The sequence below is a fragment of the Erpetoichthys calabaricus genome, chromosome 11 (assembly GCF_900747795.2).
Source record: "Erpetoichthys calabaricus chromosome 11, fErpCal1.3, whole genome shotgun sequence".
NCBI lineage: Eukaryota > Metazoa > Chordata > Cladistia > Polypteriformes > Polypteridae > Erpetoichthys > Erpetoichthys calabaricus.
This window is the reverse complement of record NC_041404.2, coordinates 163,234,978-163,254,330: the sequence shown is the minus strand read 5'-3', so window position 1 is coordinate 163,254,330 and position 19,353 is coordinate 163,234,978. Positions and strand designations below refer to the sequence as shown.

At 37.7% G+C, this 19,353-nt stretch overlaps 1 protein-coding gene across 1 annotated transcript in view; it reads left to right on the top strand.

Moving 5' to 3' along the window:
• Positions 1-82: 82 nt before the first annotated feature.
• The window catches only part of tsr3 (TSR3 ribosome maturation factor), a 38,118-nt gene continuing 18,847 nt past the window's right edge, over positions 83-19,353 (top strand). Inside the window, exons 1-3 of the mRNA XM_028814469.2 lie at positions 83-233; positions 9,580-9,799; positions 18,001-18,217. Coding sequence (XP_028670302.1) covers positions 9,682-9,799; positions 18,001-18,217 — 335 coding nt within the window. The 5' untranslated portion in view covers positions 83-233; positions 9,580-9,681. The remainder of the gene's footprint in view (positions 234-9,579; positions 9,800-18,000; positions 18,218-19,353) is intronic.

Below are 19,353 nucleotides of genomic sequence, written 5' to 3'. Positions count from 1 at the left end.
GGGCATCGCGCCTACCCCCAGTATAGTTAACGTCATACGACGCCTTCAAAAGAACATACTTAGGACAGTTACTTTTAAATCAACATTTGTCTTGGGAGCTAATGAATAAAATGATTGAATTGACTATTATTGTGAGCGCCTTTCGTTATTTCTGCGCGGGTGGAAACTATAAACAGGCGATCAGAAAGCCAGAATGGCGGCCGTGCCCGTGATATGTGACTTGTTGTGACCATGTGAGTTTGTTTTATTTTGAATTTCTGATGCCAGCTCAGAGACACCTGCATGGATAAAAATGACAGGAAACGTAGAAAGTTCGTTAGGAGATCTTGAGCGAGTTACAATATAATAGCCTAATAATGTTTATTAGTTTTAGGGCTGTAGGGGTTGTACTGAATATGTCGAGTGCGTTTCGGCGAGTGGGGAATTTAACTTGGATGTCGGTTCGCTTAAATGAATGTGACAAATTTCTTAGTACTGACCATTAAAAGAAGAATGGTAACAAGGTAACCCTGACTTGAGAGTTCGCTATATCAGTGTTACGTGCAGGAGTCACTAGGCAGTTTATATCTCATGTTTTATTTGCACAAATTTGATTTAAAACGCTAGAGAGGAAAACTAAACAAGAAAATAAAAGATCTCATTGTAAACCTAAACTCTCCAGACTCTTAATGCTTAATAAGTGTGAGAGAATGTAGTTTTCTTATTCGCCGGGCCACTTGTTTTCTCCAAGCTATTTATTCACTTGCAGCCAACTACCTACGTTCATCTATGGCTTATGTAAATAAGTTGCTTATTTTATGTTGGAGCAAAACACAATCTTATACATGATTTGCGCCTTTAAAATACCTCAATTATATGAAAAAATAAATGTACGAGTAGAAATTGGTTATAACATATTGGGCCATTTTCTTTTTCATAGTTTTGTGTCAATCCGGATTTCTTTGTTAAGTTGGACTCGAGTTAGTGCCCGACCCAAATGGGTCAAATTCGACGGTAAACTTGACAAACTTCCTCATCTTCTTCTAGGAACAAAAGCAAGACTTCAGATAGACACCATAAAGGGTTACATCGCGTTAGGCCACCTTAATTTACACACTTTAAAGATAAGGCAAATTCATTTTTTAAACTGCATTTGAGTTTTGCCGAGCCCAGTGTCGATACACCAGACACATTCACTGGCAGACTTGGCACACTCTTGTCAAATGCATGGCATACATTGTGATTTTTAACAGGCACGGTGCCATGTTTGCCAGTGAGCTTAACCCAATTTCCTGCATTGAGCTGAACAAAACGCAGGTAGAGTTTAACAAAGGTATGTCTGTCTTGTCCGAAAACTGAGAGAAGTTACTTCCTCTCATTTACTTTTATTGTTTGTTTTTTGCACATGGCCTTTTTTATAACAATGACACAGAAAGTGCCATTTTCAGCTTGTTCATTTAAAAGTACTTTTCACTGGCTGTTGACCATTCTTTCTTTTTACACTTTATTAGATAGTCTGGAATTCTGAATTCTTGTAACAATATAATTTTTATTTAGCACTTATTCATTTTTTGCTCCTCAGGTTGCCTGTTTTAACCTGTATTTTGTTGCCTTCTTAGTGTCATCAGAACATCTTTCTATTACCCCTGTATGCTGCCTTTTATTGTGTGGATTTTTTATATGCAGTTACCAACACCATAAGTGCTGTTTCTTTACACAATCTTTTGATACATTATTATCTAGTTGATGCATTAGTCCAAAAAAAGGCAATTTATAACATTTGAGATCCAATTGGCTACAATTCTGTTGTTCTTTCATTTGGAGCCCAGGCCGTTGAAGTGACTTGCTCATGGTCACACAGTATTAGTAGCATCATTTGAACCCACAACCAAAGTTTGAATACCAATGCTTTAACCACTACACCACACTACATTTAATGGCATTTTCTTTGCTATGCATTCTTCCCTTGAACATTCTTTCGTCATCTTTTACCTTTTCTGTACTTTTCCATATTTTTCTTCCATGAAATACTTCATTTTTGTTACAAGTGCCTTTATACATTGAAAAGCATTTTTTGATTTTTTTTTTTTTTTTTTTTCTGAAGAGCTGCTAGTTAGCCAAAAGCACATTGCTTCTCTTAATTCATCTCACACACAGTAGTTTCTAAGCTTTTTGTTGGTTTATTTACTGTCTTTTCCACTGCTATTGCTGTATATTTTAAAAATAACAGTTTGAAAAAGTTTTCTGTCAGTTTCCCTTGATTGGGGGTGACATTGTATTAATCTACCTTGGCAGTGGTGAGTCCATGGTGAACTTTTGTTCTAATGTGCAGCACTTGCTGCTTCTCTTTCCATGGCTGCATTTTCCGCCATGCCCATTGCTTCCAAGATACACCTGCTTTGATGCTGAGTTGTTTAGAGCAGATCTGAGAATGTTATGATATCAGAGCAGTACTAATTTAGTGTACAAGAAAAACACACCATTTCTGCGTTTGCCAACCACAATAAAGAATGAAAACAAACCTTGTCATATACATTAGTATGCTGTATAACAAAGCAGGATTCTTAGTTAAAATTGAAATATTTTATAATTTGTATTGGGAACAAAGAGGATTGACTTAAGAACTTTTATGTTAGGCAGAATGCCCAGTGGGGGCTGGATGGGCTTTTGGCCTTGGAACCCCTGCAGATTTTGTGTTTTTTCTCCAGCTTAACTGGAGTTTTTTTTTTTTTTTTTTCTGTGCACCTGGCCATCTGAATTTATCAGGGGACTCATCCTTAGAGACTTGCATCATGACACTGTATATAAGGATGGTACACTTGTAGCTGATATTTGTTTTTAAGATAGTTTACATTCATTTGTTTTTTCTTTGTTACTTAATGTTTAATATTATTGCCTAATCTTATTTATTTTTCTTTTTTGTAACTTTCTCTTTGACATCTTTTAAAGCAACTCTTAGCTACATTGCTTGTATGAAAATGTGCTCTAGAAATAAATGTTTTTGTTTTGTGTTTCCCATCATCGACACCATGTTTAACTAGTGTGTTATGTGTAATATTGATCAGACTGAAATAAAGGAACTGTCAAAGTGGCAGGTGCAAAAATGAGGACATCCTGTTAGTCATTGCATAGTAACATCTCTTTGGGCTGAAATCACAGCATCCAAACATTTCTTTTGGCCAGGAGTCTTTCTATTTTCGCTTGACAGTTTTTTCGCAGTGTTCCACACAGAACAGTTGTTGCACGCAATTTCTGTTTCATCTTGTTTCTGCTGCATGTTTTAAATATTTCAAAACATTTGGTAGTGTGGAGGCCATTCAGAGATGTCTGTTTTTTGTTTCTGCGGCTGTTTCGTGATCGATTTTTGAGATGATTTTTGAATTGCTGAAATATCCAACCTATTTTCACCTTCAATTTCTTTCTCTTGCTGTGGAAAGTTAGCTTCTAAGGTTTCTTGATATTTGGTCAAATCCATTTTTTGTTACACTTACCCAAAGCATATTGAATCCAGTGAATGCTTAATATAGGTAGTTGGCAAATGCTTTACATGTTTTCCTCCATATGTATCTTTTCTGCTAAGGGCCAGAAAGTTTTATTTTGGCCTTGTCAATCCAGAGTAATTGGTTCCAGAATGTTTCTGGCTTAGCAAAGTATCTTTTTTGGACCCTTCACAGTTTGTCATGAACTTGTAGGACGGCATTCCTTCTGAAAACCAAGTAGATCATTTCTGTGTAAACAACAATGTTCTGTGGATCACCGTTTGACTGTCTGCTGAACCTTCCATTGGGTCCTTTGCAGTAATATCAGGATTCCTCATGACATTTCCGACTAGTCCACAAGCAGTTGATTTCTCTGGATCTTTCAGGTCTTGCCATGACTTCAACTAATTTCATTAACTTCCAGTTCTTGAATTCCAAAAGAGAAATTTTAGATTATTTTTTTAGATCCTTCCACTATTTTTATCAATTTAATGTTGTTATAACAAACAAACAGACCACCCAGTGCAATAATGAGAAAATAAACAGCCCAGTGTAACCAGTTTAAGAAATCAGTATGGCAATGCTCTAATTTTGACTGAACGCTCAAATCTTACTCTGGTACTGTAGAATATAAAATAAATTAGCTATGGAAAATTCTGTTAGTAATGATATACATATTTTAAGTAGGTGCAACTCGCCATACACCATTAAACAATCCACATACAAAAACTACACCATCTAATAATTCTGAGCAGTATCATGCTGAATAGCCACTTTTCATGAGACACACACACTTTGGTGCTAAGTGTGCAATACCAACCTGGCTATTTTATTTTGTGGATTAAGGGAATTGTGTGTTGTAAAAAAATTAGAGCTGCCTTTCATTCTGTTTTCATCTGGACAGTCTGGATTTAAGATTTTGTTTCTGGGTTTCCAAATTCATCCTTTCTATGTTCAGTCATCTTGCATTCATAGATGACAGATTTAGTTCTTTCATACAAATAATATAAAAGGTTTCCCTGCACAGTTTGTTGTTTTGTGTCAGTTCAGTGCTGTTAAGATGGTAGTGTGTATCGTTAGCTGTAGAGATAATGGGATTTTCCTTGCATTATTGCAGCCACTTAATCCAGTTCAGGATTATAGGACCCTACCTGTGCTTGTCTTGACAGAAACAAACCCTGAATGTGGTGCTGCACTTGCTAAATGGTTTATATGGGGCCAGTTTAGAGCTAACCTAGCAGTGTTCTCCAAACCTGGTCCTGGGGACCCACTGTGGCTGCAGGTTTTTATTCCATATAACTTATGTTTTTAATTGAAATCCAAGTCTAATTATCTAAATGGGTATTTACCAGTTTCCGTGCTTTGCGGTCATTGTAAAAATTACAAAACTAAGTTTTAAAATGTATTAAATAGTTATATTTAGTTTTTACTTTTTAGTAATATTTCCAGCCTGATTTTCATTTTGCATTTTCAGGTGTTCTGGTTATTTACTCCATTATTTACTAACCACTAACGTGGCACTGCACGATAACGTGCAGTGAATACACTTGACTTGAGCATTCATAGTGTTCAGCCTCTTTCTCTGTATGTTTAGCATTCGTTTGCTCAGAGGTTGATGCGCTTGCTGCTTCCTGAGAAGCTCTTCTTTACTCCACCCTAGCGGCCCGCTGCTTCTCTTCTTTCGTCGGCATCTTTTCGCGTTAAAACTGATTAAGTTAGTTTTTGTGTTGCAATTACTTAGTACGTTTTCTTTAATTTTTCCCTTAATCTGGCACTTAAGTCTTCAATCTGCCTCAAGAATGATTAGCGAAGGTGGTAGGGAATGCGAATGGCACACATATGCATGCACCGGACAGCCGCCCTGCTGCATGCTGCCAAGATTTGAGTCCACAATAAAATAAAGTAAAAATAAAAAGAGTAATAAAATCATCACCCCGAAAGCGGATAGTAGACGTCACGTAGTATATGTGTACCAAATTTCAAGTCAATAGGTGAAATGGTTTGCGAGCTACAGGTGATTTAAAATCCTGGACAGACAAACAAAAAGCCACGGTAGCGTATTATAGAAGAAGATTAATGGGTCTGACACTAAAGTAGTCGCAGCCTTTCATCGTTCAGTTTTGTCTGCCCGGATGTCTCCTCCATTTGTTTACAATTATTATTATAAGAATACAATGAAAGAAGCGACATCCACAGAAAATGGGCAAAATCATAGGAAAACAACAAAAAAGAGTTAAGCATTTAAAGATATAGCAAAAATAGAAAAGTTTCTAAATGTCTTATAAATGGTTTGGTTTAGGTTTATTTGTCATATATAGGTTAACACAGGGTCAACATACAATGAAATGTGTATGACGAGAAAAACAAGTCACTCAGCCTATATCCAATAAAGCTAAAAAAAAATATTACAAGTTAAAAATAGTATTACTAATTACTGCAGTATACTGGCTAAGAATAACCAGTTCCACTGTCATGACAATTGTACATTGTACAAAAAAACATTTTAATGTGCATACAAATCTAAGTTGAACCATCGTAAGTAGGGGACTACCTGTACTGACTGATAATAGAGATAACAGAAAACTGATCATACACACATTCATTGTACATTTCTTATTACTATGGTATGTTTTTTCTACCAACTCTTAAAATAGTTTATTATTTTAATAACTATTACATACCTATGGCTGTGTGAAGCCGTTGTCCAAAGCACTGGAGTCGTGTCCAATTGTTAATCTTGACAGCCTTCTTGATGTTGGCCCCACTGTCCGTTGTGATGGCCACTTGCCTCTGCTCTGTAAGCTCCCAGGAATCGAGTGCTTCCAGCAAGCCTACAGCAAATAATTCACCAGTGTGGTCATTTGGAAAATAGCTTGTTTGGAGGCAATCACTTTTCAATAGCCAGTCATCATTTATAAAATGAATCGTCAGGCTCAGATATGGCTCCATAGTGTGACTTGACCACATATCTGCTGTGTTGAATAGTCGGGGACTGTAGCCACCTCTGCTTGTAACTTCCCTCTGTGTTCTTGGTACAAGTTTGGATCGCCGTTTGGCTAAAGTACTTGCGACTTGGGATCACATGTCTGGGATCCAGTGTTTTGATCATAGCCCTGAATCCGCCTTTCTCCACAGTACTTAACAGAACCATGTCTTTGGCTATATGGATTGTAATGTCATTGGTTATCTCGATCCACTGCTTGATTTTATTGTCTTAGGTAGTACCTCTAGCAAATGCGTCTACAAGTGATGTCTGACTCGAGTGTCCTCTAGCTTTTTCAGTTTTACTTGAGGACATGGAGGGTGCCAATCTTAGTTCCATACATTCATTGTACTCCAAAGCATGTTTGCGTCTAAGGTGGTACAGCAAATTGCTTCTGTTGCCGCCTCTGGCAACACCTTTAGATCAACAGCATTTGCAGTAAATAGTTGTTTGGTCCACACCCAACCTTTTAAAACCAAAGTATCTCCAGACAACAGACATGGCTCCTTTTTTCGGCAAAAGTTCTTGTGTCATCATGTTCAACTTTATCATCTGCTACAGCTTCAGTTTTGGAATGTTCTCTCTCATCTTTCACCACTCAATACCTCCACTAACGCATGTACTCCGTTGCAGTGGAAAAGGTCCCCCCTTAAAGGTCCCTCTGCGCCACATTCCGAACGTTGTTTAGGCTATTTAAACCAGTGTTGCGGTATAAGAAAAATCCATATCATAACAAAAATAAAAAACGGTCTTTGGTATGAACCGGTATACCTCCCAGCACTATCTACCATCCTCACTTGCTTTGCCATTAAACACCATCTTTAAGAATATCACTCTGTCTTCCAGGAAACACAATCATCAACATACTTAGTTTATTTACGTAAGTGTTTTGCTATGGATTTATCTACTGACCCACTTTGATAGCAACTACTCCTTAAATGTCCCCGGAACCTTCCTCCTCATTTTTTGGAACTGCCCCACTGTCACTCCCAATTGGCTTGCTGTTTTAAATTCCCCCTCTCCAGTCCTCTCTGTTCAAACTTCTCTCTCATCTCATGTTTTTCTTCCCCTGGATCTTTCCACACTCTTTCAAAGGCCAATCCAGTAGAGGTTGCTCTCTTTGGGTATCATTGCTGCCAAACATGCTCTGTCCTCTTGACAGAAATTCCCCAGATTTGTCTCTGTTCATTCTTGGAGATCTTCTTTTTATAACCTAACTCATTGTGAACTCTCTGCATAAAGCATTAACAGAGCGTCTGGTTCCAACATCAGGCGGTGGCTTTTATTCAAAATGCTTGTGGGTGAATGGCTATCTGGTGGGTATGAGAACTTGTACTCCTTGCTGCTTTTTGTATTCAGTCTAGCTATGGACAGCAGCCCTTCCTGATTAATCATGCAGACCCCATTTTAGTCATTTTCTCTTTTTTTGTATGTTTTGTTCCTTACAAGATTGTTTCTTTCTGTATTTTCCTTTGATAAAAATTGCAAAAAAAAGACACATGTACCAACATGAAGTCACATTTCCATTTTCCATTTGCTTGTACAAATTTGAATATTTTATATGATATAATGTGTTTTACATTTAAATTTATTTGCAATTTTTCCACTAATTTTTAAAAATATATTCTTTTGAAATCAATATCCACAAGAAGAATTTCAACCTTTATACCAGATCAACTGGAATTTTCCCAACTTCTAGTACTGTGGGTGTTTTGCTGAGAAAACAGAAATAGTTGTCTCTGGAGAATTTACTGTTTTCCTAATAGGTTTCCCCTGGAATAGTAAGTGATGTTAGTTTTGTAATGAACTTGGGTACAGGAAATTGTTGAACCCTATCAAACACAATTTGTTTAGTTAAATACATTATTATGTTTTATCACTTTAAAGAGCATAGGATTGTAGGAAAAAGACTAATTTCTGAGTGCTTTTGTGTAATGAAAAAGCAAAAACCAAAATGGTTCACATAAACTTGCCTTATTCAGATCTAGCTGACATCCCATATTATTTCACATTGGTTATCTCAAATTAATTTCAAATACCTTTTTTTATCAACATAATGTACTAGATACTGTGGCCAGGAACAGTAAAAGGCTGCCACCAATGCTGCCAAGACACATGCTGTGAATATTTTTTATCAAAAGAGGTTGAATATTGAAAGAGGGAGTAGAGTTTGCGAAGGTGGATGAGTTTAAGTACTTGGGATCAACAGTACAGAGTAATGGGGATTGTGGAAGAAAGGTGAAAAAGAGAGTGCAGGCAGGGTGGAATAGGTGGTCAGAAGTAATTTGTGACAGACGGGTATCGGCACAAGTGAAGGAAGGTCTACAGGACGGTAGTGAGACCAGCTATGTTATAAGGGCTGGAGGCTGTGGCACTAACCAGAAAGCAGGAGACAGAGCTGGAGGTGGCAGAATTAAAGATGCTAAGATTTGCACTGGGTGTGACGAGGATGTGTAGGATTAGGAATGATAACATTAGAGGGTCAGCTCAGGTTGGACAGTTGGGAGACAAAGTCAAGAGAGGTGAGATTGCGTTGGTTTGTACATATTGCAGAGGAGAGATGCTGGGTATATTGGGAGAAGGATGTTAAGGATGGAGCTGCCAGGGAAGAGGAAAAGTGGAAGGCCTAAGCGAAGGTTTATGAAGTGGTGAAAGAGAACATACAGGTGATGGGTGTAACAGAACAAGATGCAGAGGACAGGATTTATGGAAGAAGATGATCCACTGTGGCAACCCCTAAAGGGAGCAGCCGAAAGAAGAAGAAATACACTTGTTTATAAAGTGCTTCAATTTTCTGTGACAGTTAATTTTATTAAATATCCGAAATCATGTGGATTTTATTGGTGGCAGGAGGGTGGGATGCTAGTCTTACTTTACAGTTTTTTTTTTTTAACTTGCATGTTTATGGCATAAATGTTTTTCTTCTAACTCATTCATTAAAAATCTTGTGAGATTAAGCAGAACACAAAGACTATTTAATGAATGTAGTTCTTATGAAAAGGCTATGTTTTACATAGATTATCTGACATGCATGATGTACTTTAATGGTATCTTTTGTTTGTGACTGTTTGTATACAGCCTGTGTTGTTGTCAGCACTAGGTAATCCAGGATTAAACTGAAAATTTTTTATTTTCAAGGTATTGCAAACAAGCTGTGGCCGTCCTCCTGTGCTCTGTAAACTAACAACTACTCTGCATTTCTATACTTCAAAAAACAAAGTTACTTGCAAAAGGCCAGAAATGGGGCGCAAAAAACAGCATCAGAACAAGTCAGCTGCTGAAGGGAAGGACCGGAGACATCGAATGAAAGGAAAATCACTGGAAATGTTTACAGATGAGATGCACGAGGCCTTGCAAGGTTGGTTGTGTTGTCATGTTAGCACAGTTAGCCAGTACAGCTTTGGATCTAAAATATTGTTCTTAAAATTGCATGGCCTACTGAGCAAATTGCTTTACAATCCAGGTAAACAGTTGTACTGTGTTCAGGATTTTGTTATTTAATGAATTACTGGCTTCACATTTGACAGAGCAAATAATTAATAAGTCTTTTTTTGTGAAGCTCTTACAATACATTTGCTTATCGTTCTGAGTGGGCAGGGGTTCTGGCTGTTGGGTTTAAATCATGTTAGCTGTGCCACTTAAACACAAATACTGTATACAGTTTACTTTTAAAATTCACTGATCATAAAAATTCCAAATTCTTACATATATATAAAATGTTATTCTTTGTGGCTAAGTAGTTAGCCTCACAGCTCAAAAAGACTGATTTCAAATCCAGGATCCCACCTCTGTCTGTGTGGCATTTGTATGTTATTTTTCTATGTACTTTTTTCCTTTGTACTTCAGTTCCTCCCTACACACCCTAGAGACATGCAGGTTAGTTTAACACAAATTTGTTTCTGTGTGAGTGAGTTTGGGTATGTGCATGAATTTGCGCTGAGCTGGACTTGTGCTCAGATTAAGGCTGGGTTCTTCTTTCCAATTAATGTTGATTGGATGGGCTTCAGATCACACAACCATGACCTGGAGAAATATGTGTTTAGAACATGTAGGCCTTATAGTAGGGCTGTCAAATTATACCAAAATTAGGGGTTGAATGCTCATATTAAAATTAAATAAAAATTCAAGTATATTTGAATAGAGGTTAAAAGATCTAAGTGCTACTGCATGAATGTGTTTAATGTGACATTGTATACTTTGTTATTATTAGTTTTTCTTTTTGCTTGTTTTATGACTTGTGAACTGACACTCCTACACAAAAAAGTATTTTTGTGCATGGAAGGTGACATTATCAAAGAGAAAAGTGGAACCAGGACACTTCATATGCCCGTAATGCATATATGAAACCCATACAAAATCCCTCATGATTACTTAAGTTAAACACACTTGATACTTTAGTCCTCTGCATCCCCCCTCCATACCACAATCAGCCCTCCACTGGGCTGTGTGCCTTTCTGTTAGTGCAAAAGATGTGAAGTCAGTGCCCATCTGTGTTTATTTTGTACAGTCATGGCCGAAATTATTGGCACCCCTGGAATTTTCCTTGAAAATGCACCATTTCTTCCAGAAAATTGTTGCAATTACAAATGTTTTGGTATACACGTTTATTTACTTTATGTGCATTGGAACAACACAAAAAAACAGAGAAAAAAAGCCAAATCTGACATCAAACTGGGCTGGACAAAATTATTGGCACCCTCAACTTAATATTTGGTTGCACACCCTTTGGAAAAAATAACTGAAATCAAGCGCTTCCTATAACCATCAACAAGCTTGTTACACCTCTCAACTGGAATTTCTGACCACTCTTCTTTTGCAAACTGCTCAAGGTTTCTCAGATTTGAAGGGCGCCTTCTCCCAACAGCAATTTTGAGATCTCTCCATAAGTGTTCAATCGGATTTAGATCCGGACTCATTGCTGGCCACTTCAGAACTCTCCAGCGCTTTGTCTTCAACCATTTCTGAGTGCTTTTAGAGGTATGTTTGGGGTCATTGTCCTGCTGGAACACCCATGACCTCTGACGCAGACCCAGCTTTCTGACACTGGGCCCTACATTGTGCCCCAATATCTTTTGGTAGTCTTCAGATTGCATGATGCCTTGCACACAGTCAAGGCATCCAGTGCCAGAGGCAGCAAAACATCCCCAAAACATCTTAGAACCTCCACCATGTTTGACTTTAGGTACTGTGTTCTTTTCTTCATAGGCCTCATTCAGTTTTCTGTAAACAGTAGAATGATGAGCTTTACCAAAAAGCTCTACCGTGGTCTCATCTGTCCACAAGACGTTCGCCCAGAAGGATTTTGGCTTCCTCAAGTACATTTTGGCAAACTCCAGTTTGGCTTTTTTATGTTTCTCTATCAGCAGTGGGGTTCTCCTGGCTCTCCTGCCATAGCGCTTCATTTCATTCAGAAGTCGACAGATAGCTCAAGCAGACGCTGTTGCACCCTGAGTCTGCAGAACAGCTTGAATATGTTTTGAAGTTGATTGGGGTTGTTTATCCACCATTCGGACTATCCTTCGTTGCAGTCTTTTATGAATTTTTCTCTTCCATCCACATACAGGGAGATTAGCTACAGTGCCATGTGTTGTGAACTTCTTGATTATGTTGCGCACAGTGGACAAAGGAACATGAAGATCTCTGGAGATGGACTTGTAGCCTTGAGATTGTTGATATTTTTCCACAAATTTTGTTCTCAAGTCCTCAGACAATTCTCTGCTCTTCTTTCTGTTCTCCGTGCTTAGTGTGGCACACTCAGACACACAACAGAAAGGTTGAGTCAACGTTTCTCCATTTTAACTGGCTTCAGGTGTGACTGCTATATTGCCAGCACCTGTTTCTTGCCACAGGTGAGTTCAAACGAGCATCATATACTTGAAATAAAACGATTTACCCACAATTTTGAAAGGGTGCCAATAATTTTGTCCAGCCCATTTTTGGAGTTCTGTGTGACATGATGTCAGATTTGGCCTTTTTTTCTGTTTTTTTTTGTGTTGTTCCAATGCACATAAATGAAATAAACATGTACTTACACAAACATTTGTAATTGCAATAATTTTCTGGGGGAAATGGTGCATTTTCAAGGAAAATTCCAGGGGTGCCGATAATTTTGGCCATGACTGTATAAGTTATGGCACGATGAGTCTATTCATGTTTCAAAAAAAGAGTTGCTGAATGTGGCAACTAGTGCATCGTAATTATTTATGAGTATTCCTTTCTCATTTATATTTTTTATTTGGCATACACTTTCATTAAAAGCAACTTAGAAGCAGAATTTTTAAGTAAAACATAAAACAGCAAAGTTTTTAAAACAAATCACAAGATACATAGGTTATAATTCATAAAAGGAAAAAAAAACGGTGTGGAAGGTAGCTCAAGTGTATGAAACAGCCCAATTTAATAATTTTGCAGAGTAGGGCACTGGTAGTCAAAGAATTACATACAGTAATAAGCTGACACCCCTAGCTTATACATAAAGAAGGAAGACAGGCCAAAAGGCACACAAGGCATATTTACGGTTTACGTGCTTCAGGTTTTAGGTGACTTTTCCATGCTTTTTTCGTGGCACATGGTGAGGTGACAGTGAATTTGCTAACTCAGATTCTGCAGGTTTTCCCGAGGTTGTAGAAACATTGTTTTCTTGCTATAAAGCTGAATGTTCAAGGAGAGAACAACTCCGCAAAATATGAGAAATACTATGAATAAAATATGATATCTTGAATTCACTTTATTTATTTACTGCTGCCTGTAATACAAATAAATTAAAGGAAGCATCAGCAGCAGTACATTGGCAAGGTATTAAATAGATACTAATAGTACTAATTTATGCTGGCCCTGTTAAGGCAGTCGACAATACCCCAGTCAGTTATGGAAAATTGTAATTGTATTTGAATTTTTTCTAAATTAGACAATACATGTATTGTTTTTGTTTGGACATTACATGTTGTTTAACCATAGGCTGCATGCCAGTAGATGCTTCTGTTTAAATATGTGCTTTCCTTAACTCCTACAGTGTCATTGTAGACTCCTTATTGAACAAAATGGAAGAGATTACAATGTGACTTGTCTATTCCATAGGTATCTGTATATTGCAGACATGTTATTTTGGTGTCCTTTGCTTTCAGGCCAACTGTTTTCTACCTTCTTGCTAATCTTCTAGAATCTATAAAATTGCAAGATAAGCAGAGTGCAGCAAACCTAATGATTGAATTATTTTCATGGTAATCATCTTTTCTAAAATATGGGACAGTCTGACAGCCTGTTTTTTTTAAATGTTTCTCAAGCATCCACGTATCATACACAGTATTTCACTAGGCTAAATACATACATATTTTTGATTCTGTTCTAGAAATATCAGCATTTTTCTGATTTATTATAGTATAAGTGTTTTGAAATTTTGTTTGCTGAAATAATATGTGGAGCATAGTTCTGTTCCTTTTTGCAAACAGTGTTCGTCCATGGAAAACTAATGCTGTGCTATTTGGAAAGTTTCTTTTTGGCATTGCTTTTATGGTGTTTGCATTGTTACAAAACATTAACATGCAGTCATATGAAAAAGTTTGGGAACCCCTCTTAATTCTTTGGATTTTTGTTTATCATTGGCTGAGCTTTCAAAGTAGCAACTTCCTTTTAATATCTGACATGCCTTATGGAAACAGTAGGACTTCAGCAGTGACATTAAGTTTATTGGATTAACAGAAAATATGCAATATGCATCACAACAAAATTAGACAGGTGCATAAATGTGGGCACCCAAACAGAGATATTACATCAATACTTAGTTGAGCCTCCTTTTGCAAATCTAACAGCCTCTAGACGCCTTTGAGGAGTGTCTGGATTCTGGATGGAGGTATTTTTGACCATTCTTCCATACAAAATCTCTCACTGATGCTTAAACATTATCCTGAAGAATTTGTTGATATTGGGTTGAATTCAACCGACCCTCGACTTTAACAAGGGTCCCAAGTCCCTGAACTAGCCACACAGCCCCACGGCATGATGGAACCTCCACCAAATTTGACAGTAGGTAGCAGGTTTTTTTCTTGGAATGTTGTGTTCTTCTTCTGCCATGCAAAGCGTTTTTTGTTATGACCAAATAACTCCATTTTTGTCTCATCAGTCCAAAGCACTTTGTTCCAAAATGAATCTGGCTTGTCTAAATAAGCATTTGCATACAACAAGCAACTCTGTTTGTGGTGTGAGTGCAGAAAGGGCTTCTTTCTCATCACCCTGCCAAACAGATGTTTTTTGTGCAAATTGTGCTGAATTGTAGAACAATGTACAGATACACCATCTGCAGCAAGATGTTCTTGCAGGTCTTTGGAGGTGATCTGTTAGTTGTCTGTAACCATTCTCACAATCCTGCGCATATGCCGCTCCTGTATTTGTCTTGGCCTGCCAGACCTGCTGGGTTTAACAGCAACTGTGCTTGTGGCCGTCCATTTCCTGATTACATTCCTTACAGTTGAAACGGACAGTTTAAACCTCTGAGATTTTTTGTAGCCTTCCCCTAAACCATGAGACTGAACAATCTTTGTTTTCAGATCTTTTGAGAGTTGCTTTGAGGATCCCATGCTGTCACTCTTCAGAGGAGAGTCAAAGAGAAGCACAACTTGCAATTGACCACCTTAAATACCTTTTCTTATGATTGGGGACACACCTGTCTATGAAGTTCAAGGCTTAACAAGTGAATCCAACCAATTTGGTGTTGCAAGTAATCAGCATTGAGCAGTTACATGCATTCAAATCAGCAAAATTACAAGGGGACTCACATTTTTGCACAGCCAGTTTTTCACATTTGATTTAATTTCATACAACTAAATACTGCTTCACTAAAAATCTTTGTTCGGAAAACACCCCAGTATTCAGATGTTCCTAGGAAATGAAAGACATACCACTGTTATCTTCTTTGTTGAAAGTAGTCAATTATTATGCAGGCTGAGAGGGGTTCCCAAACTTCTTCATATGACTGTAGGTTATGCATTTTAGTTTACTATTTATAGAAATGTTTGTGTGTTGCTTATTCATATTGCAGTTATAAAGGTGGTAGGAGTGGACTTTGCTGTGAGAAAGTAGTGATAATGCAGTTTGATATGATCACTTAAATTGTAGGGGTGGGCTCTGTGTGCACGAGGGTCTCCATAATTACACACCAATGGATAAAAAAACAAATCGAGCAATTGTTTCAGAATTAGAACCTTCTCAATTGTATGCAAATAGCTAGTGAGTCATATCAGAATTATCAAAATAAAGAAGTACCTGAGGGACCTGGAGTAGAAACAGTGTTAGGGTAACCGACACAATTCCAGTTAAAGTACATATGCACATGGGATCATTTTTAAGCCCTTACCTCTTTGATGTGGTTATGGCTATGTTGATTCATGGTGTACATTAATAATCCCCACTGATGCATGTTTTTTGCCGATTTTATGTAGTGTAGCACCAGAAAGGCAGAAGTGGAGTGGTGAGAGAGGTGCACCTCTGTTCTAAATATGATAGACCCTTTAGTAATCAGACACTCTAAGCCCAGAGGTCAGCCTTGGCTAAACCAGACAACTCGCTCTCCTAGGCAGGAGTGTAGAAAAGCAGAGAGAAAATGAAAGAAAGACAAGCTTCAGGTGTCTTTTGAAATCCCAAGAGGGTGTCTGCTCAACTCCTAGGAGGCTGTCATACTTTGCTGAGATCTTGTATATCAATTGTCATAAACCCAAAGTTCTTTTTACTAAAATTAAATTCTTTTCTGAATTATCCAATGGACTCTGTCCCAGTACTCACTTGCCATCTGTGAAAGATTTCTGCGTTATTTTATTGTCAAAATTGATGGCATTAGGTCAGGTTTGATTATTATCATGAGAGAGAGAATTTTAAGTTTGAAATTGTCATCCTGTGCTTTGGATATTATGCCTCCTTACCTTCTAAAAGAGGCTTTGGATATCATTGGTCGAAGCATTTTATTCATAATAAACTGTTGTTTAGTGTTGGGCACTGTGCCAACCAGCCTCAAAGCTGCTGTTGTCCAGCCCATCCTTAAAAACATAATCTTGATCCATCAGATCTTTAAAGCTTTCATCCTATCTCCAAGCTAAATTTTGTAGCTAAAAACATGAAAAAGGCTATCCATTTATAGCTCCCGACTTTCCTAAACAAACATCAGCTTTAGTATAGAATCTGTTCTGTTAAGAGTGACTAATATCCTTTTGTTAGCGGTTGATGCCGGGGCCAGTGCCTGTCTGACCCTACTAGATCTAAGTGATGCTTTTGGTGCAAACAAACATGCCATCTTGTTTAATTGTTTGGAGCATCTGGTACACATTCAAGGCACTGTCCTTGCCTGGTTTAAATCCTATCTTAATGATAGATCATTTTCTGTAAATATTGATAGGTTTTCCACTTATTCTGCTACTGTAACCTATGGTGTCCCTCAAGGGTCCATTTTGCCCTCCCACTATTTGCTGTAAATGCTCCTTCTAGGTTGATAATTCAGCAACATAACATTGCATTTCACTGCTATGCAGATGTATCTAACAATGAAGACCAGTAAAAAGGGATGAACAACCAAATTGCTTGATTGCCTCAAGGATATTAAATGTGGATTTTTAGTCATTTTCTGCAGCTGAATGAAAATAAGACACATGGTGCTGTTTGGGCCTCTTATTGGCATTAGCAGTTTCACTAACGATCTTGGTTCTCTTTCTCCATACATAAAATTATATGCTAAACATTTGGGAATGACTTTTGACTTTTCCTTCTATTTTGAGAGGGGAGGTAAATGCAGTGGTTAAGAGTAGTTTCTTACATCCTAGAAATATAATTAAAGTTAAATCTTTTTTATAAATGAAAACCCTGGAGACAGTTAACCATGCTTTTATCTGTCGTTGGCTCGACTGCTATAGTACACTGTATTTTGGTATCAGTCAGTCATCTTTAGCTCATCTGCAGCTGGTTCAAAATGCGGCAGCTAGGTTACTAACAGGTGCCCAGAAGAGCAAACACATTACTACTGTATTCCTGTAAGGTAAAGGGTTTGGTTGGGGAGAATGTGCAAGACAATCACACCCATTATTGGCTGATATAGTAATGAAAACATTTGCAAAAAAGCAGATTGGCAATTAAAATAATTTGCCAAATAAAAAAATTGGCAGTGAGGTGAAGCAATGTACACAATGTGAGTGTCCAGGTGTGTGTGTGTCTTACAATTTAATGCCAGATACAAAATGTTTTAGAAGTAGCAAAGAAAGATTTTGTTGCTCTGCTCATTTCGACTGCAGTGGATGCTCAGTCAATTCCTGCCATTAGAGGGCAGTAAACCTCATTCTATATTTTCTTGTATTCCCTTTGTTTTTGGCAGTATAATCCTATTACTTTTCCATAATTCACATGAAATTACATAGCAGCAGTCAGTTTCATCTATATATGTTGGCTAGCCGTTGTTCTATACAGGTTTTTCAAGCTGGGAATTCTGATATTTAATAGCCATAGATAACTTTCAATTTGCTATTGACCTTTTTATTTCTTTAATTTATTGAAAGTGTAAAATATAATGTGATTATTTTTTTTAAGCAAGCATCCAGCATGATGGAGCTAGAGATGGAGAGGAGCCAAAAGTGAAATTTCCATGTGCACTAGCCATGTGGGAACTAGGCCATTGCGATCCCAACAAATGCACCGGGAGGAAGTTGGTTCGGAAAGGACTGGTTTGTAACCTCAAACTGAATCAGAGATTTAATGGACTCATCCTTAGTCCCATGGGTACAAAATATGTTTCCCCTTGTGACAGGTGAGTTTAATCAGCTGCTACAACAAACGGGCTGCACACATGTTGCCTTGCAACTTCTTTTTCACTCCTTTCTTGTGGTTGTATTCCAATGATACTTTTAATATGACTAAAGCTGCTACAAGTTTTTATTTTGTCGTATTGAGTATTTAATGGCCATGCAGTGCACAAAGAGTACACGTGGTTCACGATCTGGCTTTACCTCCTGAAAGGTATTTTAATTTATTTCCTTTTTTAAATAATAAAACATATCAGTTTTTCTTATATTATGATGGCCAATTTCTTAATGGGTTCACATGTTTGTGCAGAGTCTGCAGGTTCTCCTGGTGTCCACACGGGTTTCTATCATGTGCTCCTGCAGTGGACTGGTACCCTGTCCAAGTGTTGTTACCACCTTGTGCCCAGTGATTGTTGGGATATACTCCAGCTGCCCTGCAGTCCTACCTTGAATAAAATAATTAGGAAAATGGATGAATGAGTTTTACAATGCATCTGCTAGAACTCATCTGTAAAATAAGCATTTCAAAAATATTATTTATTAAACACCCAGACCTATTAGGTTGTTGCACTTGCCCAGTTGAAAGTACTGGCATCAGTTACTTGTCTTTTAAAATGGATAAATCATGGAGCTGCTTCTGTGTTCAGAGTCAGGAGTTATAGTGAAGCTTAGTTATTGGATGATGAGTGACAATTGGTGAGAGAGAAGAAGACTGAAAAGGTACTGTGAGAAGAGATTTGGAGGAGCCACTTCACCGCGTAAAAGCCTTTGTAGGGTAGCTCAGTGGGGGGGGGGGGGTTCTCTTTGTTTAACACTGTGAGTACCCATTTGTTCTTTTTTCCCTTTTGCATTTATTATCTGTACATGACTAGAAAGCAACTTTGTAATTTAATTGTGAAAGGCCATAGTCTTTTTCATCAGTATGGTCACCAAGAGGCACACATGTATTTTTGATAACCTTTGGTTTCTAGAAAATTACAGCAGTTTTGATGGGAAGGGGACATTCAGTCCAATGAGTTTACCAGTCTTACTTAATTTCACCAAATTAATATCAAGATGAGTATTGAAGGCCAATACAGTAACACTGCAAACCACACTACTGGGTATCTAATCCCATGTATCTGTAGTTCTCTGTGTGAAG